Source organism: Clytia hemisphaerica, unplaced genomic scaffold (genome assembly GCF_902728285.1).
Source record: "Clytia hemisphaerica strain Z4C2 unplaced genomic scaffold, Clytia hemisphaerica genome assembly, whole genome shotgun sequence".
NCBI lineage: Eukaryota > Metazoa > Cnidaria > Hydrozoa > Leptothecata > Clytiidae > Clytia > Clytia hemisphaerica.
The window spans coordinates 2,212,549-2,238,471 of NW_027103621.1; the positions used below are offsets into that span (position 1 = coordinate 2,212,549).

Here is a 25,923-nt window from a genome sequence, read left to right on the forward strand (position 1 = left end):
GGTCAGTAACTTAGAAACCATACTAGCTGGCCAGAATATACAGTAATGCAAACAAGTCGTGCTATCTACTAGTAGATAAATCAAGGAACAGAATATTTTGTGGTCTTGAGCCTTTGAAAACTACCCCAAGACTGTTATGACTGTTATGAAAGGAATCCAAAACGACGGTAATAATTAACAGTGAATAGTACAACGCTACTTTGGTTTCTCGCATCACAGAGACAAGGATGTTTAAATTAAATCTAAAACGTACGGACTAAACTCTACGTAACAAGTTGTAATGATTTCAACTTCATTCAAACGTGGTCTTTAATTTTCTGGGTTAGCAGAGCTGCACAGATCTCTCTTCTTCCATACAAAAATTCCGATCCACCCAAGTATTACGTACTTAGAGTTTAGAGAAGACCTCAGTCTTTCGAATGGCTACAACTCAATGACATTGTGACCCAAATTCTGACTTGGAAAAGCAGCATAGACCCCCTTTCTCACACCGATCTGCCCAAGTATTACGTGGTTAAAGCTAAGAGAAGACCTCAGGCTTTGGGATGTCTACTTATTTACAATCCAATGAAATTATGACCCAAATTCTATGTTGGAAGTACTAACACAATTATCTATACCAATCTTAAACAGAAACTAGGCTAAAGTGAAGGTGGGTTTCCTAACCGCTCTCCAATCCCCCTAATTCCAGGTGAATTTCCCAGTATTGTAGAGGTGCACAAGGGGGAACGGACTTCCGTGAATTGCATCCAGTAAAAAGTTTGGTAGTCTTATATTCCATTAAATAGAATTTTTAAACGGTTTTGTTTTTAAATAAGAGTGTTTGTTTGCTTACTCATCAATTTTAATTCACAAGCTTTTTCACATTGGATTGACACAGATGTGAAGCAAGATTTCTCAGAAACACTGCCCTGATATGAAATATGTGTCTGATATGAAACGGGAACACTTATGTGAAAATATGACCTTTTAGACCTTCTTTGGAACGTAAAGACTGCTAAAAACTGCCTAGATAGGTTTTCGAAGATTTACAAACGTTGTTGCTAGGTAGAATTCATAGACATGTATCAAAAAGTATTTCTCAATTCATAAAAAGTTGAATAATTAACAATTCTTATCTTATTAATAAAATTTCGTCGCTGAGATACCTTTCATAAAAAATTTTTATGAAAACCATTATCCAGGCAAAAACAAAATCGCTCCATAGAGAAAAATGTTTAAAAGAAATGTAAGAAAAATAAAGCAGAATTGTACAATAATTACAGCTACGTGGACCTCTTTAGTATAATAATTACTGCATGAAAATCAAATGGTCACAAAGAAGTTTTAACTGCACTACAGCTATCATGAAAATGCAAAAATCTATCTCAGTGTTTAGAAATACGAACAGAAAATTTTAAAGAAGTTTGGTTCATTTGAACAAGATTGAGAGATGATCTGAGACAGACAATCCAATGCAGTAATCACAACTATCATTTATATGAGAGCAAATCCTACCACCGTGTCAAGAATGCGTACTAAATGCAAATGTGGGTACAGTTTTTGCCTGCTACTCCTTTTAGCTTTATATTCAACGTTAATCCAGTTACCAAATCTCCGGGAAATATTTTCCCGAAAACACGGCAACATCACACACGTCATCGGAACAACTTTGCATAAATCGAAAGAACTTCTCGAGAGCAGGTATGGAGAATTTCAAAGTTGGAGTAAAGAGCTCATAAACGGTGAAACAAATAGTCACGTGACACGCTATGAGCCAATCAAATGTGGTGTTAAGAGTAAACCGCACCGCTCAATTTTCTACGTCAGAACACACCGTGCCGCTTCGACAACCTTGAGAAATATGTTACTGATTTATGGGAGAATACAATTTGACTATCTGTATGGACGTACTGGACCTCCATCGGGCGAACTGGCCCTATGGAGTCGATGTATCTCGACTGACGAAAACTAGTAATGAAAGATGCCAGCTGGTAGCAGAGGAAATTATGTACTCAAGTAAATTAGGTAATATTATCAAGGATTAATTAGTTTGATTGTGAATCAAATAAAGATTTATGTTGAAAAATGCGAGGAGGGGTGAATGGGGGGATGTTGTCAAAGAACACAAATACAAAAGGTATTAGGTCGTTATTGAACCAAAGATTCATTGAAGCCGTGCATTGTAACCCAAGTTAAATAAAAACCCATCACCCACCACTTAAGTTAATTTTACCAGAACAATCCTGTGTTTTTGGAGAGTTGATGAAGTCACGAAAGATGACTCATTACAAGCAGTCGCTTCATATCTTTTTTTTATACTTGCTGCTTTTACTTTTACGTTTTGATTTTTTGGAATATAATTAACGGGGGATTGACCAACTTACCAGATTAGAGACTTTACTTGAAAGCCTTAAAAAAGGTTAGAAGTAGACTAAAATTAGGACTAATAAAGTAAGGCGGCAAACTCTTTATAGCTCTACTAACTCCCGGGGGTCAGAAAAAAAGGATAATTCATCTTCGAGTACACGCGTTTTTTACAAGAATGTTGTTTCTCCATTTATTCATCTCCGTTAATTCTTAACTTTTAGGGAAAAATCACCCTAAAATATTCTGGCGGTATGTCCAATGTTAAAGTGAATATTCTTAAACAGTACATTCTTATATAAAACGGGTTGTTCCCCGATGGTGCCTGATCTCTTCTACATTTTCTTCTTTCATATTTTACTTTTTCAGTTGACAAAATCATGGCGGAGAAGGTTTTCACTTTAACTTCTGTTCGTCATCCAGTCCAACATTTCATTTCGTTGTTCCGACAGATGAAAATACAAGAGGTTGTGCAACGCGTTACAAGTCGCAAAGGGTTGACAGAGAATCAAGCTATGGAGATATTTCTTAAAGATTGGGAAGACTTTCAAAGAGCATACGCAACAGATGAAAACATAGGGATTGGTGAAAAGTTACATTTAGGAATGATCAGATTAAATTTACAATCGTTTAGCCTGGGAATAACAGATGTGATGTCTTTAGAGGATGTAGTACACAGGCTAAATGAGATGAACCTTATAGTTGTTTTTGAACGATTTGATGAATCAATGGTCATTTTGAGAGAAAAGCTATGTTGCTCTTTAGATGATGTAGCGTACCGAAAGCTACAGAATCATGAAACATCAAGCACAGTCTACGTACCAGAGGAACTTCAAAGACTCATCATAAATTTCAATAAAATAGATGCTATTTTCTATCAGCATGCAGTTAAACGGCTAGACGAAGAGATGTCAGCGTTTGACAATTTTGAACAACTTTTAGGGATTTATCGAGCAGAACTAAAGAAGTTCGAAGCTAAATGTACGGACCCGAATTTCCCAGCACAATTTAGGAACAAAATATGTCCACCTGTTGAAGGGGATCAGGTAGAGACATTTGTAAACGACGTGCGAAAGGAACAAAAACTGATTTTATTAGATAAATTGAGGCGCCGTTTTAGTAAGAAACATTTACATTCATAGCTTTTATTCAAATTTTATAAAATAACTTTATGCTCAATGTATCTTTAAGCCCTATGCAAAGTGTGATGGTTCGAGTTAGTAGGTCTGAATGGCACTAACAGGTGGGCAATAACTTCTACTTTGTGAGAAGATCACTGCACCCTGGTAAAGTGGTACTTAATCCCTTTAAACATAGCTTCAATCGCCAAAGGTTTGATAAATGAATACCGGTTGTAAAATAGCAAAGTTCGAATAATAGTAGATTCAAAATTCTCGATAATATATAGTTTACAATGAAATTGGATAATTTTCTGAAATGTGAGGCTGAAATAAAAAACAGCCATCAAAATTGAATTTTATTACCACAAATTTAAGGAGAAGTGGCCAAAATAAGTTACTAAATAAATTACTCCGTTAAGATTAGCCTCAACGACTCGCACTCAGTATAATTCAAATTAAATTAAGTAGAATTGGACGCAAACGACATTTTCGAACGAGCTCACTTTCAGCATGATGTATTTCTTGAGACATTCGAATAGTAATTTTTCGAACGAAAAAAAATAATCAAAAGTATGTTATTGTTTGTGAGAAATAAATAATTACTATATTTATTTTTTTTGTTTGCAGATTCCAAATTATAAAAACTTTTAGTGAAACTTTATTATTTGAAATATTTTTGTATTTTTCCTGAAATATAAAATTTAGATGGAGATTATTACTATTATCAAAATGTTAGAAAATTGAAAAATTGTGTTGATATTGAGTATGTTTGTATCATGGTAACAGTCCTCCAGAAATGAAGTGGGTCATCTTTGGTAGCAGTTTTCATCCGTTATTTTGGGCTTGGCTTTTAGCCTTACTCTTAACTGGGCCAGTATTGATCAATGGACGAAGCTCTAAAGGTATGTGGCGAACTTTGAAGCCATTCGGGCTATAAAGGTCGAAATAGAGGCCGCGCGGGATCTATATAATTCGAAATACAAGGGTATTGCATATTCCAGGGCCTCAGGAATTTTTGTATAGAGGGTTATCAAGGGGAGGGCATTTAGAAGAGGTCTTTATTTCCCGTCAAGAATATGCCTCCTTTTTTACAAACTTTACAACTCTTACTGCACTCTAGATGTCAGTTTTTTGACCCCACAAGGAATTGTACACGGGTAAATAGACCTTTTCATATATTAAATCTCGAGCGTAGTGGCGATTGAGTGGTGCGGAGTGGCGATTTTTTCAATGAATTCTTGTTCACAAACCGTTTCGGGGAAAAGTGACGAAAATGCCTCTAAATGACGAAATTTTTCCCCGACTAATTAAAACTCCGATATTTTAACTATTGGGTTCGAACTAACGGTTTTTCTAACAGTTGTTATTTGTTATCATTTAGGTCTTTCAAGGCCACACTCGTCACCAACTGAGAAAAATGTAAAACGGAGGTCTGGAATTGAATCAAACCCAGTAAAACCAAGTAGGTTCCAAGAAGTGAAAATTGATACTTCAAAACTTTACAATGAACTATTAAAAGCAATCAAAAAAGACAAAACTCCTCACGTACATCAACGCCAAAGAGGTGCTGTAAAAAGTAATACAAAGCCGTCAACGAGTAAACACAATGAAAAACATTCACCGTCTATTGGCTACTTTATGAACTTGAAACAAAAGGCTGGAAAACCTTCGAGTAACAGACAATTGATTGAGTATGCTTTACCTAACCAACAGCAGGCTACAAGTGACCCTTATTGGGGGTCTATGGGCAGGCCTATGGAAACCTCTCCAATCATTAGTGAATCAGTTCCGATTTCACCTACACAAGCTATGTTCCAATCGTTCAATAGGGTGGTTAGCCAAAATACGCCCACTATATATTTAAACCCACCACCATCGGGCGGCAGCTCTTTTGAAACTCATTCTCAGCAACAAACTGCGAAATCAATCACTTCAAATAAACCAAAAACATCGAAGAAGGAGACCCAGATCTTCCATTTACCGACACCAAAACCATTTGTGGCAGTTCACCATGCACCAATCACGAAGACGTTTGAAGAGAGTAAAGCTTCTCCTTCTAGAGAAACGCACTTGGAGAAAGGAGGCAGCAAGAGGGTCTATTCCCTAGGAGACAATGGTATGTACAACGTATTGTGACAGTTTTTTCTTGAAATATCATTTAGTGAATCCAGGAATCTACAGCCGATTATTTGGGTAACGTTATATTGTCTTCCACGGCTACGACTACCCAAATTTTATTGACCACCCTCTTCCAGACTGTGTTCTTTATTCTATTGACTATATCATGATTCCTCTTTAACAACTATTTTTCTAGTCTTCACAGACGTCGGTTGTTATTTGGACAAGTGGATCAGGTCCATACCAACTTTGGAAGGAAACCATCCACTCCTCATGGATTCTGACTACAAGACTCGTTCAGATCCTCTACAAAAATGTGCTGAGGCTGCTTTAGATAAGGGATTGAAATTATTCGCAATTCAAAATGGTGGACAATGCTTTGGAGGGAAGACAGGCGAATCTCGATATAACGTTTATGGGACATCAGACCAATGCAAAGGTGAGCAAAGCAATTACCATAACAGTTCTACACAATCTATACTTCTTTGGCCGACTAAAAACTTGGTTAAATATATCCCTCGTTTGGTAATACCGCGATCACCTTGAATCACCATAAATTGTTTTGGCTTGATATGATTGGGTCACCGAACTATTTTTTCGACACTTTTCATTGACATTTACTTACACCTTACACCCCAAAGTTTCTTTATAGTAAAAATAAAAAAGGATGAGGTTATTCAAAACAATGCATTTTGCCAAAGTTTAGAAAATCTGATCAAGCAATAGAAACAAAATTAAAAGGTACCTGGGAAGCATTGCCCTTCACCAACTTGATATCATTTTTTTCTTTGTTCTTTAGAGGATGGTCTTGGTGGATCATGGGCCAATGAAGTTTACTCGTAAGTTGTGCATTTCTTCCGAAAATCCTTGCTTGTACCTGCAACGACATTAAAACATTAACACTATTATCCTTCCCCAAAGACGCTGGTGCATTCCAGATTTTTGTACCGTCACCAAGGTACAAGGTACAAGGTTTTGTAGCTCAAGGTGGGGAATTTTATCCTGTGAAGGGGATTGCTGTTAATGTCATTCTTTAATTTTAGAATTAGTTTGATAGCCCACGAATCAATAATACAGTATAGGATACTATCTAAATCGACCTTAACTATTGTTATAAGAAATTTTCCTTCTCTATCACCTCACAATCTTTTATCTTAGGTATCGGGACGACGGGGTACCCAAAGAAACCAAACAAACCAAACAAACTGTGGAAAAACCTAAAGAAGAGATAACTCAACAAAGCTTCTTAAGCAGTGAAGAAGATGAAGATCAACGGCTGACCAGGGATAACCAGGTACTAATTTAGTTTTGATAAGTTTACATCAAGGCCGTCTATTGTTGACTCAGTCGGTTCAATACGCAGTTTAAACCTTTATACAACATTATTGAGTGTTGGATGATCGTTATTCTTGGTCAATTGGGGAATGAATATTTTTTAGACATGGAGGTAGTAGAGTCTTCTAAAACTGAAAGGGAGTCTTTTTGCGTTTTGTAAACAACTGCCCGCACTATACATCTTATAAATAAACATCATGATAAATAATCTTTGTATACCTACATTTTAGATCGTAGAAGACTTCCAAGGAAAACAGCACAACAAGGAACCTTCCTTCAAAGGTATTTATAGTACTTAGGAAAATATTTGGGGATGGAGAAGAATTCTAATTTACACCACGAGAGCCACAACCATGGTATGGTCTAAGCGTCTAAGACAAAATGGGTTCTAACTAGGTTACTTGGTTTTGAATTTTTCATTTGTCACGTCCATGTTTCGTTTCATTCTTTTTTTTACAGGAGCATTGAAAAACATCATGAACAAAGTTACTGAAAACAAGAAGCAATCACAAGCCGAGAAAAACATCAAAATTGTCAAAGAAATTGTCAAAAATCTAAAGGCGGCAAAGGGCGAGAAAGAAGAACCACCTCCTGCCTCTGTATTGACGTCAAAACAGACATTAGATGGCGAGGAATTTGGGCGGCTTGGAGATGCGATTGCCAGGGGACATAAACCACCTTGCATTTGCCCTGACAAAAGTAAGAGCAGTATCTATGGTTTGAAACCTCCTCCTTGGTTATTCTACTCAGTCCCCGACTCAATGAGAAACTCGTACACGTTTTTTATGAGAACATTCTAAATTTTTGAAGCCTTGTGATGTTCTTGATTTTTTGAGTTTTCAGCCTTAAAATGTTTCTTAACATGTTCTTATTTTTGGCATTTTCTGAGCTTTTTTGTCCATTTCTGTAAGGAATTGGGTGCTCCAGAGTCCGCAAAGCCTTAAAATGTTCTTAAGTTCTTAATATTTTGGCCATCGAAGCCTTATGTTCCTATATAGTTTGTTCTTATAAAAAAACGTGTAATTGAAACAAAACTCCATCTCCGTCAAAGAAGGTTCCTAATAAAACTACTTTCTGCAATTGGACTTCTTCAAGCAATTCGAACAAAACCATCTTTTCTCTATACAGTTTGTTCGTCCAAGCTGGATCTTGCTTTCGTTATTGATGCTGGTGCTGGTTCGGAACAAGGTGGTAAAGAAAAGATGGCTGAAACTATGGAGTTTGGACGTCGGGTTGCATCTGCTTTTAAAGTAACACCGGAAGAAACGCGAGTCGGGTTAATCACATACGCAACAGATGCTCAAGTCATGATGAATTTTCACCGGTACGATTGTATTAACTATTTTCTTGTTTTTTCTTTCGTCGTTCAGTTCCTTATCAGTCTATAAGTGATCTGGAGAAACTATTTTTTATCTTTATAACATTGAGCTACTGTACTGTTTTTTGGAGAAAACTCAAAATATTTGATTTCGTTACAGGTATGCTGATCCAGATGCTATTGTTGAGGCGAGAGATGCTGTCCGAGTTAAACCACATACCGGAAAATACACCGGACAGGCGTTGGATCTAGCGAAAGAAGGGTTGTTTGATAGCGGACACCGTGCAGACGCATTGGACGTGGCTGTCTTGTTAACGGACGGGCCATCTAGTGACGACGTCACTTTACCGGCAAGGAAATTACGGGATATGGGGGTGAAGATTATTACAGTGGGGATTGGGCCTGAGGTTGACCGTGGTCAGTTGAATGATATTGCATCAGATCCTGATGAGGAACACGTGTTTACAGCAGATTACGACAGCTTGGCGACCATTATTGGTAGAACTCAACGAGCTGCGTGTGTAGGTAAGCTTTAAAGCCGGACAACGATTTTCGAGCAAATGATATCTAGGTTTTGTCATGGTGCACAGAGAAAATATTTTTCTCTTTTCTAATTTCTGTTGGCGTATTTAAAAATGAAATACTCTACCAGAGAATCAGTATTTGACATCCAAAATATAAATTAGCTTTGAAACACTTAGAAATTCATTTCAAATTGAATCTTTTTCAGGGGGTATGCTACACGAGCCAGTCGACAAATGCAAGTGTAACATGTACGTCAAGAATGATGACAAAGCAGAGGAAGAGCTAGATAAAGAGACTGCAGCGTTTTATAATGTCTACAAAACAGCAGTCGAAGCTAGTCCGCGCGATGCAAACGCTGTTAAATACAATACTATCTATAGACCCTGGAACAAGCGAGGCAACCAGGTAAAGTTGATTAGACAATAGTAGAAGATATGACATTCCATCGAATATTCCTTTGGTTCTAGTAATTTGGTGGGCAGGTGGAGAATCCTGTAGTGGGGCGCCACACCTAAACACAGCTCCCGCTAGATACCGACTATGTCAGCCTTAAGTCGTATATTTATTGTTGTCCTCTCACTTACAAATCACGTGCGACTTTACATTACTCGAATACCTCTTGAGAATTTTTCTATGAATTACAGAGATTGCTGTAACAATAATTCCATTTCAGTTTTATCAGGCCTTCCCTCGACACTATTACAACGGGTACATATCAGCAATGGGACATCGGAGAGATAATGTTGCGATGCTTCATAAAATGTTACCGTTATTAAACCCTCATCCAGTGATGGATGCGTCTCCATTGGCTGAATTGCATCATAAAGTGAACTCCACAAGCGTCAACGTCCCTTCACAAAGGCGGACTGGGAACATCAACAAGAAGTTAGATTTGTATGAAGCGAAATTGAAAGAAAACGCGATGGAAATGTACGAGAAAATGCAGAAATCGGATAAAGAAAATGGTGGGGATAAACAAAAAGGTGACAAAGAGTATAATGGAGATAAGCAAAAATTTGATAAAGAAAAGAATGGAGATAAAGAAGAAAGTAAGAAATATGATGGAGACAACAAGCATCCACAACGAATGAGTGATACCGAAGACAGAAACGACAAACAAGAGAAGAACGGAGAGAGTGAAAAAAAGCTCAAAGAAGTGAAAGATCACTCTAACGAACAAGAGAAGGGCGAAGAAAACTCTCGACAAGGAAAAGAAGGAAAAAATGAAGGTAGATTCACACAAGATGAACAACAGAGAGAATCTTCACAACATTTTACACAATCACCCAGCAATGATAATGAGCAGCAACGTGTTAATTCTTTTTCAAATGATGTCAGTTGGAAAGGTAAATTAGAGTTGCGTATGTTTTTTAGGTTTTGAAACTTGATTAATTACATAAAGAAGACATTCGTTTGTCAATCGTTTGCCATAAGATTTTTATGTTTTCTGTCTGAAAGAAATAACTCTTTACACCTATACACACCCTCTGTCTCAATCTCAGGTAAAGGGAAGTTCAGTATGGGAAAATGGTCCAATCGATTGAAAGGAGAGAAAGGCGAGCAAGAAGTTGCAGACCATGAAAAATTAGTTTCAACCGGTATAAATTTCTGCATTCTAATTATTTTTACAAGATACAAAATCCTAAATTTTTGAGCGGGTAGCATTCAATCAATGGCCGACAAGTGCCTTGTCTGTACACAAACCCAATATCTACGGCTAGTTTCAAAATTCGTTGCCGTAGAGGATCGTGAGAATAATAATCGTGAGATACACTCTGGTACAGAGTAACAAGTGCCCCAAAATTAACAAAAGCATTATTGCATCAACGGCCATACCATCCTAGCATTCCTTCCAAAAAGCCGGTAGACCTTTACTGAGTCCATAGTTAACAAGTTTGTAGCGAGGACTAGAATTTGGGAACTCCTGACTTGCGACACTGACGCCACTTGACCACAATAATGCAATAATTTTTTTTCAACCTTTAGGTAAGAATGACGAGGAGAGGAATGGGGAGGAGAGCAAATATACACAACAACATCAAAGCAAAGGTGAAGACCATGGATACTCACATCAAGAAGAAGGTAAATTACCGCTAGTCTAAAGAAAAAGCTTTTACCAGAACTTAGCAAAGGTTCCAATTACCCAAACGAGGAACGAAATAGGTACTAAAAACAAGGAGAAAGTTTGATTGAAAACAATAAAGTTTAATCATAGTGGAATACCACCACTAGTTAAGATTGTGTCACGTTGTCAAAAATGTTTGAAAACTGGAAAATTGAGATCGTGAAAAAAACTCCGTATCTTTCCTTCATCAGGTAATAGGGAAGAGAACAGATACCCTGAGGAGAGTAGGTTTACACAACAACATCAACATCAAGCAGATAGCAAGGAAACTGATGAATCTCCATCAAAGAATGGTGCTAGTGATGGTGAACTGAGCAGTAAAGAAAAAGAAAGGTCAGAAATTCAAATAATCATTGTTATTGATAAAGTGGACTCTTTACATGACTGAAGGAACCCAAACATCGCTCTCCTTTCAGCTCCTTTATTTATAAGAATTTTTGTCATCCAAACTCTTGTACTGAGATCTTCTCAAGCTTCGTAAAAGGTTGGATCGAATAATCCGTTGATTCAAAGCTTTGACTAAAGAGATCATCCCTTATTTTTGTTGCCTGCAGATACCAATTTCTATAGTGTTGAAAAAAATATTTTTTGTTCCAACTGTTTTCTAAAGTTTAAGTATTTTATTTTGAAATTTTCAACTTAAAAACTATAGGTTGGTTTTCAACTATTTGAAAGCACATCGACATGAATTTATGAAAGAGGACTCCCAACCATCAGACCATCACGGAGAAGGCGGGGGCGGAGAACAGAGCCGCCCAGCTAACATGTACCAGCATGAGCAAGATAACAATCAGTATGGCAAAGGACAGCAAATGTATGATGAACGAATGGGATCGAATTCTGAAGGGAAACTCCATCGTGCAGACGAGGAACAGGTTTGCAATAATACAATAGGCCATTTAACGGTCGCATGAATTAAGGATGGGTAACAGTGCAATCAATGAAAATCAATCAATAATTTATCCCTATAATACATCCGAAATTTTGAAGATTTTGTGTCACATCAAGGGGGAGTCATGATTGGCCCATAAATGTGAGGCTGTTCATATTTTATAGTTCCATTTTAATCCTTTTGTAATTGACAGGTTTTAGCAGACGCAAAACCCCTGCGGCAAGCTGGAGGTTCTCACGAGTTACCATTCGAATATGTCGCACAAGAAGAAGATAAACATCATCCAACGAGTGAATCACATGGAATGGAAAACGAAAGTGAAAGTAGTCAACAAAGACACAAGTTCCATGGAGAGGACGAGAAGATTGGAAACGAGCCAATGACGCGTGAAGAAATGACAGAGGAGAAATATAAAAATGTTTTCAATAATGAGGATGGCACAAAGAATGACCGATCTAAAGGTAGGAATATTCTTTACTTAAACAGCCCAGGAGGGATAGAATTTGCTTTCAGCCAATAAAATCACAAGAAACTTGAATGAAGGGGAGGAGTGTGTAGCCATTGTAAAATCAGGGTCTACATAAAGTGTATCCTCTGAAGTTTGGCAAGGCTACGTGTCTTAGAGGGAGATCCGTATTAAGAATTGAAATGTGATTGTTATGATGGCGAAATTTATGGAAGTTCGAATATTTTTTAAGAAACTTCTAGACTCCTTTATAGATACTCTTAAAATTGTCATTCAAGTATCTTCGTATTTGCGAAAAAGAATGTGCTACTCTTTTTTTTCCTGGTTAAGAGAGATAAGCCAGACTACTACACCTTTCATTTTCATAGGAGGCGAGCAGAGTAAGGACGGAAAGAAAGAAGATGGAAAGAAGAATGGTGAACTGTTCACATCTGAAGATAAGAACAAAGAGAAAGAAAAAGATAATGAAGAAGATGATGACAAATACAAAAGTTTCCAAGGTAACGCGATGCGTTGTAATGAAAGTTTTTCAAGTGATTCGAAAGCTTTTGTATTGTCAATTTCTACCAGAGATTCGATTGGGCCATTTTTCAAAATCTAGACATGTTCCCTACTTTCTAAAATTCGAATACTTAAGAAAGATGGTTGAAAGCCGATTTAAGGAAGAGTTGATAACTCTATTACTTAATAGATACTCGAATTAGAGAGAGTTGAGTGAAATGATTTTCAAATTCAACAAGTAACACTATTCAAACAGGTTTCAAATTCCGATACGGCCCAACCGAGTCATTCAACAAACAACAAGACGATAAACCTAAAAAGCTAAAGAAAGGAAAGAAAATATACCCCGACGATGATAGCGCTCCTCAACAATCTATCAAGACAAAACCGAGTGTGGGCGGAGCCAATTTTGGTGTTAGTGACTTCACTGGTACTGGAGGCGGGGTTGGTGGAAATACGGGCGGAATGGAATCAGACGCCCCTTCAAAAGTGAGCAGCCACCACGAACACGAAGAGGGGACGGCACCTTCACCTTTTGAGCCAGAGGAGAAATTATCCTATCACCCAACCAAAGAACCTGGTTACAGTAGATTCAAAGACGATCAAAATCGTGAAGAAGGTATCAGGTATCATATCATTCCTACCTGCTTATGAATGATAATCTTTTTAAAGTAAAACGTTGTAAACGCATCCTTCTTTTTTAACCACCCTCTCGAATAAACGCCACTCCTTTGAGGACAAATTTTTAATGAGCACCCCTCCCTCAATTGAACCCTCCTTCGAATAAATGACTCCCTTTAGGTCGATTTTAAGTCGATGAAGTTAACCTCTTGAAAAAAAACGGATGGAGGAGATGACCGAAGAAAATACACTAAATCTATTTTCAACATTATAGAAAGACAGCCGCTAAGCCATCAACAAAATGGAATGGACAAGAACACTTCACCTTACCATAGCCATGAAATCCAAGAGAAACACGGCGAAAATGAACACCAATCAGTCACAAACAGAGAATCGTTCGCAAGTGCTCCCAATGAGTCGGAAGCTTTCAGTATAGGTATACAGCGTAATTGATTAATGTGTCTTCAACAGACTATCTTAAGTTTACTTTTAAAATCGAAATAATTCTCCTTATCCATACTGCTGCTAATGAAAGCCGAACTTCCGGTATTCCAGTATTCATCGGAACATTTTTGACCGGTACCTGAAAAATCTTTTCATGAAAAACCAGTACAGTATTTTGGTATTTTTGTACCCTTGAAAGCCACTTTTGATGAAATTCGATTTCTCTCCCTTTTACACAGGTAAACACCATCACGTGAAAGGCTATGCAGATTCTCACGCAACATTCAGGATTCACAATAAAAAGTCGAAGATATCACCTCAAAGAAATCAAGCCCAAATCATCGGTACGTATTATTTCACCCGAAATTCATTCACGCTCAGATTATATGTTGCTTAACCCTGGATAAAACAATCGTTCAAAAAAATATGGATACATATTTGGGCTGAAAGTTCTAAAGAGAAAAGAAAACCTAATTCAAAGTCCAAAAGCTAAATGACAGAGCCAAAATCAGGACTATCCCAGGACTATTAAATTTTGATTGTTTTTAGGGGGTCCATGGTAAACCAGTTGGACTATCTATGCACTGAACGGAACATAAGAACGGAAGAATTTGACCACTCAGGTCAGCCCTCCTTTGAAAGCCATTGATAGACAATCTTTTTCATTTCTTCTAGATATGGAGGTGACGAGAGCGTACAAGAACAGTTAGAAGGGGGCGACCATAATGGACCAGGTGAAAACGTCGATAAAATCAAAGTCAGTGATGGGGAAAAAGATAAAGAAAAGAAAATCAAAGATAACGGTGAGTATGGATGGAAAAGAGGCTAGGCTTTTAAGGTGCTTTTTATCAAAACATGGGGACAGTCAAAAGGTAGCTAATGAAAGGTAGAGTTATCGAGTACGCCAATGACCACGAGCGAGACTATATACTTTTTCATGGGAGCAATTTCCTAGGTGGGGCAAATTCAAGGATAATGTAAAAGATTCTGCGGGGGGTGATTAATTTTCCTCGGCGGTATATTTCTAAAGGCTCTTTCAGGAACAAAATCCCACGAGGGAAATTTCCTTTGATTTTTATAGAGAAGTTCATGTGGTAATAAATCATACTCATTCCAGGTAATCAAATCAAATACAAGCACGAAGAGAATGAGGAGCAAAAAGAGAATGAAGAAAAACTGTTCAACAGTTTAAAACAATCCAAAGATTCTAATGATGAAAAAGTTGGTCAATTTATTGATGGCGAAAGGCATTCTGATAATAAAGATGAGAAGTTCGTTCACGATAAACCTAAAAAGTCGTGGAAATTCAACGATAAAAATTCCGACAACATGGTCGAATACGAGGATCATAAGCATTGGAAAAATCCAAAAGTCGGTGAAAATGAAGATAGCGATTCAACTGAGAAATACAACGAACGCCCGAAGAAGTTTCAAGATAACGAGGAAGCTAAACAATTACATCATTTACATGAAGTAAGAGGGAACAATGATTTTGATGACAATGATGAAACAAAAGCTGGTCGATTTTCTGATGGACCAACTCATCACCAGAGAGGAGAAGATGAAAATGAGAACTTCTCTGAGGAGTCACACCAACAGCAAATGGAACATGAAATCAATCGTTTTTCAAAGGAAGAGTCTAGAGAAAGTAAACAAGATAAACAGGATAAAGATAATGAGCGTTCTGAGAAATTCAGGGGAAACGGAAAGACTGATAAAAATGACGGGTCGTCGTCAAAAGAAGAAAATGAGAGCTCTCAATATCACCAAAAGCAACGCAAAGGAGGAGAACAAAAGGAAAATGAAGAAGCTTCTCAGCAAAGTTCTTTTTCATCGGAAAGCGAAAAAGGTATTTTATTTTGACATTTTTTGGTTCTAAGTCTCTTTCAACCGCAATGCCTCAAATAGGAATTAAATTAAACATTACATCTGACAAAAACATTATATGAGACAATTTCTTCTTTCCGGCTAACCAAAATCTTTGACCAGAGAGTTCTACACTACATGTTTATAATGGGTACAGGGCCGGCGAAACTGGGGGGGCCGGGGGGGGGGGCATGGTCCCCCACTTTTTTGCTAAGAAAAAAAAAACCAACCAACCGTGGTGGCGCCTCTTAGACACTTACTATTTGGCCCCTCCACTTTCAAAATTGATTCGCCGGCCCTGGGGTAGTAAAGTATTATATTCTATAACATACCGTTAATATACCACCCTTAAAGTTAATCGTTTCTCAAAAGTCAGATAAAAATGGCAGATATGGTTAGTTTTGGGTTTTGAACGCAGGTCAGTACAAAATAGTACAAAATATTTCTAAAATAATAAACAAAATGAAAAATAAATCTTCTTCGAAAAGGTTGAAACGCTAAGTTTCAAAGGTACGTCGATTGTTTAACCTTGTCTAGTATGTCTTAACAAAGTTCAACAATGTTATAACACCAGGTATGACCCAGCATTCAAAGCCACAAGAAGAAGATGTTGACGTAATCAACGATCACGCTAAGAAGTTAAAGAATAAGAAACAACAGCAACAAGAAAACAACAAAGAATCATTTACCTTTAGTCACGTGGGAGAAGAGGAGATGATTGGTGGACATCATTCTTTATCGACCAATGAGATGTATCAAGGCGATGGAAATAAACTGATTGAGCATTCACAATCTGCTGAAACGAATAAAATGAAAAATACCGAACTGAAAAATTCAGGTATGGTATTTAAGGGGAGTTTCTTTCTCAGAGAATTGCTCGATCCCAATATTTTCAGGAGAGAAGAATTTTCAGGAGAGAAGAGTTTTCGGGTTCGAGGCAAGTCTCTTAGTATCTTCCCAGAACATAATCAAAGATTATTATCTGCACGGAAAGTAAAAGTCGACAAGTTGACCAAAGATCAGCTATGAGCCGAGGAAGTCCTTTTCAATTCAACAACGAGCATGCAGTGGAGCACGCATAGGGAACACAAATTTGTTCGAGCTAAGGGGATTTCGAGTTATGGAAAAAGATTTATAAGGCATTGTTAACTGAAGGAACCATAAAACTTGTTCGAGTAATGGAGGCATTTGAATTAGAGGGGTTTAAGTTGCAAAACAAGTCGATATATTTTTCCTTCACCTAGTCCATCAAAATCCAAAAGAACTATGATTATTATTTCTCTCTATTTCACATAGGTAATAGCAACTCAATAACATCTTTCCAACGTGACCGAACACCTCTTAAACCATCAAAGAATATAAACGAAAAACCCGTGCATGAAAATTTCAATCAATTCAATCTCGATAACGCGAAAACTTCAAACACAGACGGCGAAAATGTACAGCATTTCGGCGGTAGCAGTAATCCTTACGTACATGCAGACGAAAAAGCGGATCTTGTTCAAAAGTCAAATTTGCTGTCGTCGAGTGGAGAGACGTATACCAAAGACTCTGACCCAAACTTTTTCATTAAAAGTAATTCGATTGATCTTTTCGTACAACTTAGAATCGTAGAAAAATGTCGAGGGTCGAAAAATGTCCCATTTTGAAAGATTAGTTGCAGCAGTTATTTACTGGGTAGCAGGAAAAGGGTATAAAAAGAGAAGATTTCTAGGCTCTACTTACGTTAAGATGGACGCCAGAGAATATTATTGTATCTGACGCTATCAGTAAGCATATCAAAAAGTCGTTAATACGCAGGGGTTACGAGGTTGAGGTCAGCTATACTAGGCGCACGACTTTGTTGCTGCGGGAGTGTGAAGTCACAGTAATGAACAAGATAAATGTTGGTAAGTTTTAGTGAGAGCTACTCGTCAATGTCACGTCTCTTTCAAAATTTCCATTTTAAATATTTGAAAATGCAAAACAGTCAAAATGAAAGCCGCGACATTGACTTTTTAAATGTTTTTCTCTCTTTAGAGCAAGACTTGAAAGAGGGGAGTGTAGCTAAAAGAGACTCTTCAAACAACCCACCACCGCCTAACATGAGGCTATTTGGTGAGTACACTTCTTTATTCAAACCATCTGATTTGGTTAGTTTAATAGGTTATTGTGTACTCTGAGGAGAAGAGACTTTTTATCTCGCTCCTCCCCTATGATAAAATATTCCAAGATACGGTATATTGGACGTTTTTCCTGTAGCAGGGAAAAGTAGATAGAAAGATAGAAGGTAGATCAAATATCAACAGCTATTTGAATATTCCATTTTTCCAAGACGGGAATCCAAGAGATGCGACTTTGGAGGTTAAATTCTTGGAGTAAATCTGATTTCGATTCTTAAGCTCATATTCAGCATTGAAATAAAAATGCACAAAATGTGCAAATAAACAGATTGACCAAAACTGCATAGCTTCTTCCCAGCAATATATCATTTCAAAATATATAGACCGCATCTAGAACTAGATCCTATAAAGTTAAAGGAGGATGGGTTTGTTGATATTTTGGGGGCTTCTTTTACAAGTGATATTGATGTGCAAATGTGATAATCTTTTAGAAAAACAAAAGCAGGTTACTGGCAGAAAGCGAGATGAATCAAATGGTATTCTAAGTAAGTTTGTTTATTGTTTTGTTCATATTAAACTTTATAATATGGTATTTGTGTGTTTATCGAAAATCTAGAACAGTCTTCATAAACGTCTTCTACGAGTTTGCGATTTGTGATAATAAACTTAAGCAGCTGAAAATAATTTCATATATTCCTCTTTTTTCATAAGAACCAGTAAATTCTTGTTTCGACTCGGCTGTTCATATCATTTCGACACTTTGAGCTTCATATTGTTCTTATTCTGTTCGCATTCGAAAAATCGAGGCTATTTTGCACTTTAAACCTATAAATGTTTGAAATTCAGCAATTTCAGGCTCAGGATTCAGGAGATTCATTTTCTAATAAAATTGCTCTTATAAAATAAAGAGCTTCATTATGATGTAAAACCAATAACTTCTTGCAGCATCGGATCCATTTCTCGAGGCCGTTCACTTTTGGCCGTTCGAAACAAACAAAGGAATATTGACAAGCGATTTGATCACTGGTTCAGATGCTATCTTAATGGGTGGAGCTAAAATCACTAAAAAAGGTTAGTAGTTTCAAATCTAGTGCAAACCTTATTCCCATAGCGAATCTTCGTATTTTCCGCCGGATGGTGTTCGACCCACAGATTTTTAAAGCCCGAAGGGCTAGATGTCGTGCTTTAAGCCATCGCAGGCAAAAAAAAGTGAATATCGCAAGAAATATAGTTTCTATAGTTTTAGAAAATGCGCGAAGCTTCTGATTGGAAGCGCTGAAATTCTATTATAATGTCACGTTACCTAGGTAGGATTTCCTACCTAACCGCGGCACACTTTTCAACAAAAGCACGACATCTAGCCCTTCGGGCTTTACAAATCTGTGGGACCCAATGAAATCAATCAAAGGGTTGTCTAAAGATCCGAGATTATACCCTTCAATACATGTTAAATACAAATAAATACACAAGGGTCTCCTCTTCTACACTCTTCAACCACTTAAATACTCCTGCGTCAAAGACCCGACCCCGACCCCCGCCCCACTGGTAAATTCACCCAAGATTTCGTCTCTGGTGGAAAAAAATATCCTACAATGTTACCCAATGGTAAATTGACGTTGATTTCATCCTCACTTGAAATTCAATAGAAATATTGCACTATAAAAGATCCCATTAGGAATTCTGGGAACGATAGAATTTCGATAAAAATACTGAGGAAAAATCACCTTTAGACAATCCAAAAGAGAATATAACCTTCAAGAATCCAAAACTCTTTATACCAATATCATTTTCTTTCCATCAAAGGAGCACCAAATTCACCAAAAGGGCAACAAAATTACTACAATACACAAGGAGCCAGTCACATGCCACCGCAACAACAACAAATACCACCGCATCGAAAGAGAAGTAGTTCCAATCATCTCCAAGTGAGAAGAGAAGAAGAAGAGGAGGATGTAGAAGTTTTCGACTCGTTTTTGGACACCAAAATGAACGGTAGTTACGTTATCGCTGGTGATTTTAATGGTAAGAAACGAACACCATTTATCATATTATTAGACACAGTACTTAGAATTCATAAAAATGAAAGCGAGTTCGAAAAAAGACTTGATACCATCAGTAGCGTGGCGGCTCGATCAAAGTTTAAGCAAACTGGGAAGGCAATTTTAGAAATTTGGGATCTTGCCGTCCCCTATATTAAAAGTGAAATATCCAGAATAGGACCAGAAAAGGATTCCAGGCTAAAATAATTTTCTCCAAAGTATGGCCATCATGTGTCACCTATAAAACAAAGTAACATTTTTTGGTACGTTTTCCTCGACAGGAACTTGTTTTAGTGATCCAGACTTGTGTAAGTTGAACGGGATGACCATATACACTTGGTTGAAGATTGATGCAAAAGAATTGGAGAGTACACAAAATGCTATAGGACGAGATGCTTACATATTGAGCACTGGTGGCCAATCTAAGAAATCACGAGGTTGGTTTACATTCAAATATTGCACGTAAGGCGAAAATAAAAAAATATAGTGTTTCCGGAATGCAGGTAAAGGAAAAAGGCTCTCACGCGGCCGGCCGAAAAATTTTTTTTTTGCTATTTTTGATAACTTAAGATCATTGAAATAGAGCTTTAAAAATAACTTTTATTTACAAACAGTATGAAGTAAGCCCTGGAATACTAATGCATCAACTAATAACGAACAAAACTTGATTTACAAGCGAGAATATCTAACCAAACAACGTTTGATAGCTTGGACGGTCAACTTGATTTCCTTTTTTTCACCCGGCCGCTTTCCGGAAACACTACATTTTTTTATTTTCGCCTTACGGATAATTAATTTGGATTGATTTTGTATCACGTGATCAGAAGTAATTAGGATAATTCGAAGTTCATTCGGACAACCTAGAGTTAGATATTTCTCGCCTTGTGCACAATCTCGGTTCGAGCTTGAGAATTCCTACGAGCTCTACAATTTAATTTACACAATTTTTCTATTTCAGGTTTCGCTTTCCTATGGTTTCACGGTAAATTTGTCATGGTTATCAGTACCGAAACAAAACAATGGAAATTAGAAATACCGAAAGATAAAATAAAACACGATGAGTGGGTCCAGCTTTCTTTTGTTTGGAATACAGACACGTTAACTGGTTATCAAGATGGAACCAAAATAGGTAGTACCAAGGGCGTGGCCGCTGAACGTCCGGAAGTCCAGTTCACTATTATGACTATCGGACGTCCGAATAATGCAGTCGATGCACGCTTCATGATGAAAATGGAAATGGCTTATTTGACGTTATGGGATAAAGCATTGGAAGAAAAAGAACTCGATAAATCATATGAAAATAGTAAGTATTATTTGTACTCATTGCGTAGCACAACCCTGTAGTGCTAATGTGCCTAGAAAAATGTTAACTCTGATCATTTACTGATTAAACCAGAAAGTTTTTACCTTGATTTAATAACTTCAAACTTATGGTAAAATGAATAATTTTATGGATTTTAAACTGAATAAAAATGTTTCACTTTAACAGGGTCGATAGTGAATGAAGAATTTTAGAATTTAGGCAAAAATAAAAAAATGCAGTGTTTCCGGAATGCGGCTGAAGGAAAAAAGGCTCTCATGCAGCCGGTCGGCAAAAGCTTTTTTTTGCTAATTTTGATAACTTAAGATCATTGCAATAGAACTTTAAAGATGACTTTTATGTACAAACAATATGAAATAAGCCCTGAATACAGCTGTATCAACTACTAACGAACAAAACTTGGTTTACAAGCGGGAATATCTAACCAAACAACGTTTGATAGCTTGGACGGTCAACTTGATTTCCTTTATGAAAAACCATATAGATGAACCCATAGTCTGCGGCCGGGTGAGAAAATACTTTTTGTTCACCCGGCCGGTTTCCGGAAACACTATTTTTTTATTTTAGCCCTATTTTCTATGTTTTATAAGGGAAAATTGACTGAAATTACTAAATTAGATTTTTAATTACTTTTCAACAAATCATTGTTAACTTCATTGATAGACCTGACATTCGATAAAAAAATTCCATTTTTTTATTTTTATAGTAAAACAAAAGATCGACAAGACGAGGAGACGTAGTATTTTAGAAAAACATTCTACCATACAACAGCACCCATTGGTGAACAGGGAAATGCAAAACTAAACAGCTGAATTAACTTGTCAGAGATACTGAATCACCATACAAACTTTTGCGTCTTCGTGTGTAAAATACAGACCAATTCGCTTCGTATGCAAATGACCCTACGAGGAAAATCTCGATAGGCTTGACGTATAGCTGTCATATCATTCGAACTAAATAAAGTGTTATGAAAATTTTGTAACAAAAATCATTGATAATCAACCGTCAGTTTGAAACTCCTGTAATGTTTTACTACTGACCAAAATAATAATCCTTTCCCAAGAATTTATTTTGGTGGGCTAAAAATTTGATTTGATTTGATTTGATTAAGTAGCTCCCGTTTTAGAATTACGAGAAAATGTTACAGAGCGTTACGTGACCTCTACTACAATCAGTGCAATAATATATTGGCACCAGCCTCAAAAAAACACTGGATTTACTCACTTCCCTCTCCTAAATCCCCTCCCCCCTAATTTCAATGGTTGAAGAAGGCAACAGGGCTGTAGACTCAACCATTGAAGCTTAGAGGGAGGGAAAATAAGTTTTAACATAAAATATTATTGCAGTGATTGTAGCTGAAAAGACTTTTTTGCTTTTTTGAAATCTTGAATTATTTCTAGTAATTATAATTATATTTTTTAAATACTTGTAAATAAATTAAAAGAAAATTAAAGGATTTAAAAGATTTCATGTTGAATCATTTCAATGAAAACCTTTTTCAAAGGTTTGAGAATTTCGTGATCCGCTTCAACAGAGACCTCCAGGATCAGTTCGGGAAATTGCATAGAATCGGAGGGCTGCGAAATTCAAACTTCCCAACGTTGTCAAATTTCGCAGCTATTTCACTGCCAGATTTGGCAACGCTTTCCTTTGAAACTAAAACGGGGTCGCATGGTGACGAACATAGCATTTTGTAGACCATTCCAAAAGTAAACACCACCATAGGATTTTAATTTCTTTCTTACGGATTTTCACAACCAGTTTTGAAAGTAAGGCTACTTTATTCAAAATAGCGAGTTTTTTTGCCTAATTTTACTTTTGTTTTTGTGATAATTGGTCAGCGTTGATAATTTCAATTTACAAGCTTCAACCGGGAGTGTTGCATAGAAAAACCGCGACGTTGCGGAATATTGCAGCACTACGGAACTATGCAACTTGCCGAACTGGGGTAAATCAAAAAATCAACCCGATCAAATAGAAATGAAAATGAACAGTGTCTTAGAAGACACAAAAAAAATGAAAAAACCGTTCAAAAAGTAGACTGGAGTCGTTTATAATGCGTGTAATTCTAATAATACCAATACTACTACTAATAATAATACGGGATTTAGTTTGTATAAACGACTGGAAGAATCCGGTATTCCAGCCTTATAGATACAGGGGCTAGCTACGCAGAAACAATTTATCAAGCAACAACAAACTCTCAAAACGAAAATCAACTCAAATGAAAAACTTTCAATACACAAATCCACACATATTTTTTTCCTCAAGAATTATTTTGAGCAGGAAAAAATTATAATTGCAATATTGACACTTTTCTTTTGTTTGGAGTTAGTGCACAAAGGTTTCTAGACGACTAAAATTGTTCCATTCATTATTTTTTGCTTTATTTCTACTATGTATAAATTAGTCGTCTAGCTTGCTAGACTATTCAAAAAGTGGATAATAAATGTAGTGAAGACCCTCCCTCCCAAGGCACTTAAAAAAAATTAATTATGAAATACTGGCTGTTTGTTTTCAAAGTTATACAAATGAATTTGAATTTTGACTTTTAGATTATGTAAAAACGTCCCAGGGGTACTAAGCTCGCCGGATAAAAAATCGGAAGTTTTGGATCTAAATTCAAGGGAAAAGCTGAAAATTTGGGAATTTAAAACCCTAACACGGACTTTTCTCAAAACGAAATTAAAGTCTTTTGACTCCTTTTGAGGAAAAGAAAATTTGTGATTTTAAAGGTCTTACAAAAGACACCAAATGTTAAGGGCAGCTCACACTCCTCTTTTTGCCTGGTTACCCCCCCCCCGTGTCAGCTTTCAAAAATATTTTTTAGGTCCCTTCACTGACGACACTGACGATAATGACAGGAATGTTTGTACTAAATCAAATTCATTAAAATGCATACCTTTTCTAACTTTCTTCAACTTGAATGTTTCTTGCAATAAGTTGATCCGTGAATTTCTGCTATCTAAACCAGAGCAAAACAAAACTTAGCTACTTTCTTTACTCAAGAAGTATTTCTCTGAAAATGGAATATTATGAAAACGTGTTGTTGATAACATGTCGATTTCGCAATGCATTTATATAAAAAGAATGTCGCATGAAATCGACCAATCGAATTAAAAGGTTTTGATTATGGTGACGCGCGTTCGAAAGTAAGGGATTGTTTACATCATGAATGTTAAAGCTTTATCCACACTCATCTTAGTCTACACAATAGACAGATCCAGGCTTTAAGGCCTTACTCTTGAAGAGTAGGAGTTTTACGCTCGAAACGAAGGAAGATATGACATGCCTACACTCATCTAAAGTCTTTTCACTTTAAGTGTGCATTAAAGTTTGTTTTGCTTGTCAATCTCCGACAATGCTCAAATAAAACAAATTATATACCGTTGAGAACATAATTCAGATTTGCTAGATTTGCTAGCATTCACTTAGGGAAAATTGGGTACGGGGACGTGCCGCTGATCAGGGTCCCTTTTTTAGGCTCTGAAGTTATCTGACAGCAGGGGCGGTGCGACACCCCTGCAAAACATGCACTCGCAGGGTATGCTCCGGAGTCTTTTTTGTCGCAGCTTGTTTTTAGCCTACCCGGAGTTGTTTTTCCGGATCATTCGTTAGTGTCATTAAATTTATTTTACTGACTTAAAGTCCGCGGTAAATATAAGAAAACTGTTTATCAAGTTGCGTTACAGGAAGCGTGAATTCGAGTCTGTATTTTAGATTTTGTGTACAAAAGCGTTTTGCAGGCCTGCACCCTGCAAAATTTTGCAGAAAGACCTGGATGAGGTCAAAATGCAGGGTTTGCCCGGGATTTGATGGCTGTTAGTGTCAAAACGTTAAAAGTCAAGACTCGTCAAATGGGTTTAGATGCTTGGAGAAGAAAAAACAGAATAGACAGTCCTGATTTTATCTATTTTGTCGCAAATTCTGAAGAATTTGAAGCCTGCACATTTTCGATCTTCTCCAAATGTCCGTCATCTGAGGCTTGCCATCAAGGTCATCTCATGTTGGTTTTTCTTCTTATGGTTATCTTCTGAAATCCATTGCAACAAGGAAGTCAAGTTGTAAGGTATGTGGTATTTTTTTTCTATTATTTCATGCCTGCATGTTATCAATTATAATCTGATAAGCATAAGTGCAGGAAAAAACTGCTTCCCTTCCCCCTCTTTCTCTACTTATCTGCCTATGGCCTATGACTTGTCATAATTTTGGTAATCAACAAACCACTTGTTGTGTGTGGTGAGTGAGTGGTGAGTGAGTGGCCCATCATGGAATATATTTATAAGATATTTGATCAATCGGGGTACGTACTTACTGTTTGTTTGCCCATCACTCTGGCTAAGAAAAGGTGACGACAGGAGATGAAATATGTGGCAATTTAGAGGCAAAGGGAAAACCACCTATGTGGTTTTATTTTGAAATAAGAGAAAAAAAATAACATTGAAAATTTTGTGATTCTGACCTTGACACCCTAATGTTTTTATAATTGTTTGGCCGGTTAAAAAATTTTCTGGGGAGGAAAAAAGTTCTGTGTGGGTCTTTCGCACACTATTTTGAGGTACACAAACATATTGTATTTGACTATGTTTAGTTTGCGGGCCAGCACCTGCCAGTCAAGTATGGTCATAAAAAACTGCACGACAATCTTAAAAATGATTTCTCTATTTTGTTTTAGTTCTCTTCCAAATGGAAATTGCCTGTACAGTTCCATTTTCTCTCCATCTTGTGGGCAACAATTCTTTGATGGATACACTTCGGTACACTTCGATGCCTTGCACGTGTG

The 25,923-nt window shown here is 37.0% G+C and overlaps 4 protein-coding genes across 4 annotated transcripts in view; 3 read left to right on the forward strand and 1 right to left on the reverse strand.

The window, feature by feature from the left end:
• The window catches only part of LOC136802303 (uncharacterized), a 60,858-nt gene extending 54,461 nt beyond the window's left edge, over positions 1-6,397 (reverse strand). The window contains exon 1 of the mRNA XM_067059019.1: positions 6,331-6,397. The gene's annotated coding sequence lies outside the window, so the exon portion shown is untranslated. The remainder of the gene's footprint in view (positions 1-6,330) is intronic.
• LOC136802358 (galactose-3-O-sulfotransferase 3-like) lies at positions 1,867-3,754 on the forward strand. The gene is made up of 2 exons (XM_067059084.1): positions 1,867-2,007; positions 2,716-3,754. Exons 1-2 carry the CDS (start codon positions 1,884-1,886, stop codon positions 3,486-3,488), a joined length of 897 nt encoding a protein of 298 aa, XP_066915185.1. The 5' UTR covers positions 1,867-1,883; the 3' UTR covers positions 3,489-3,754.
• Positions 3,835-14,617, forward strand: LOC136802355 (uncharacterized). The gene is made up of 21 exons (XM_067059082.1): positions 3,835-4,369; positions 4,849-5,583; positions 5,782-6,024; positions 6,385-6,424; positions 6,744-6,879; positions 7,151-7,202; positions 7,380-7,619; positions 8,049-8,244; positions 8,399-8,763; positions 8,969-9,168; positions 9,437-10,109; positions 10,266-10,361; positions 10,750-10,845; positions 11,080-11,221; positions 11,541-11,763; positions 11,974-12,241; positions 12,615-12,746; positions 13,004-13,366; positions 13,643-13,804; positions 14,052-14,156; positions 14,488-14,617. The coding sequence occupies exons 1-21, from the start codon at positions 4,264-4,266 to the stop codon at positions 14,520-14,522; spliced, it is 4,608 nt and encodes a 1,535-aa protein (XP_066915183.1). The 5' UTR covers positions 3,835-4,263; the 3' UTR covers positions 14,523-14,617.
• Positions 14,524-21,981, forward strand: LOC136802356 (protein starmaker-like). Its single transcript, XM_067059083.1, has 11 exons — positions 14,524-14,615; positions 14,930-15,661; positions 16,253-16,516; positions 16,975-17,253; positions 17,698-17,775; positions 18,272-18,325; positions 18,726-18,851; positions 19,584-19,802; positions 20,101-20,256; positions 20,778-21,122; positions 21,847-21,981. Exons 2-11 carry the CDS (start codon positions 15,142-15,144, stop codon positions 21,942-21,944), a joined length of 2,139 nt encoding a protein of 712 aa, XP_066915184.1. The 5' UTR covers positions 14,524-14,615; positions 14,930-15,141; the 3' UTR covers positions 21,945-21,981.
• Positions 21,982-25,923: the final 3,942 nt, after the last annotated feature.

Coding starts and splice junctions, on each gene's coding strand:
- LOC136802358 (XM_067059084.1), top strand. CDS start 1,884: ATGGACGTACTGGACCTCCATCGGGCGAACTGGCCCTATGGAGTCGAT. Junction 2,008..2,715: donor TATGTACTCAAGTAAATTAG/GTAATATTATCA, acceptor TTACTTTTTCAG/TTGACAAAATCATGGCGGAG.
- LOC136802355 (XM_067059082.1), top strand. CDS start 4,264: ATGAAGTGGGTCATCTTTGGTAGCAGTTTTCATCCGTTATTTTGGGCT. Junction 10,110..10,265: donor AAATGATGTCAGTTGGAAAG/GTAAATTAGAGT, acceptor TCTCAATCTCAG/GTAAAGGGAAGTTCAGTATG. Junction 12,747..13,003: donor CAAATACAAAAGTTTCCAAG/GTAACGCGATGC, acceptor CTATTCAAACAG/GTTTCAAATTCCGATACGGC.
- LOC136802356 (XM_067059083.1), top strand. CDS start 15,142: ATGGTCGAATACGAGGATCATAAGCATTGGAAAAATCCAAAAGTCGGT. Junction 16,517..16,974: donor TACCGAACTGAAAAATTCAG/GTATGGTATTTA, acceptor TATTTCACATAG/GTAATAGCAACTCAATAACA. Junction 19,803..20,100: donor TATCGCTGGTGATTTTAATG/GTAAGAAACGAA, acceptor TTTCCTCGACAG/GAACTTGTTTTAGTGATCCA.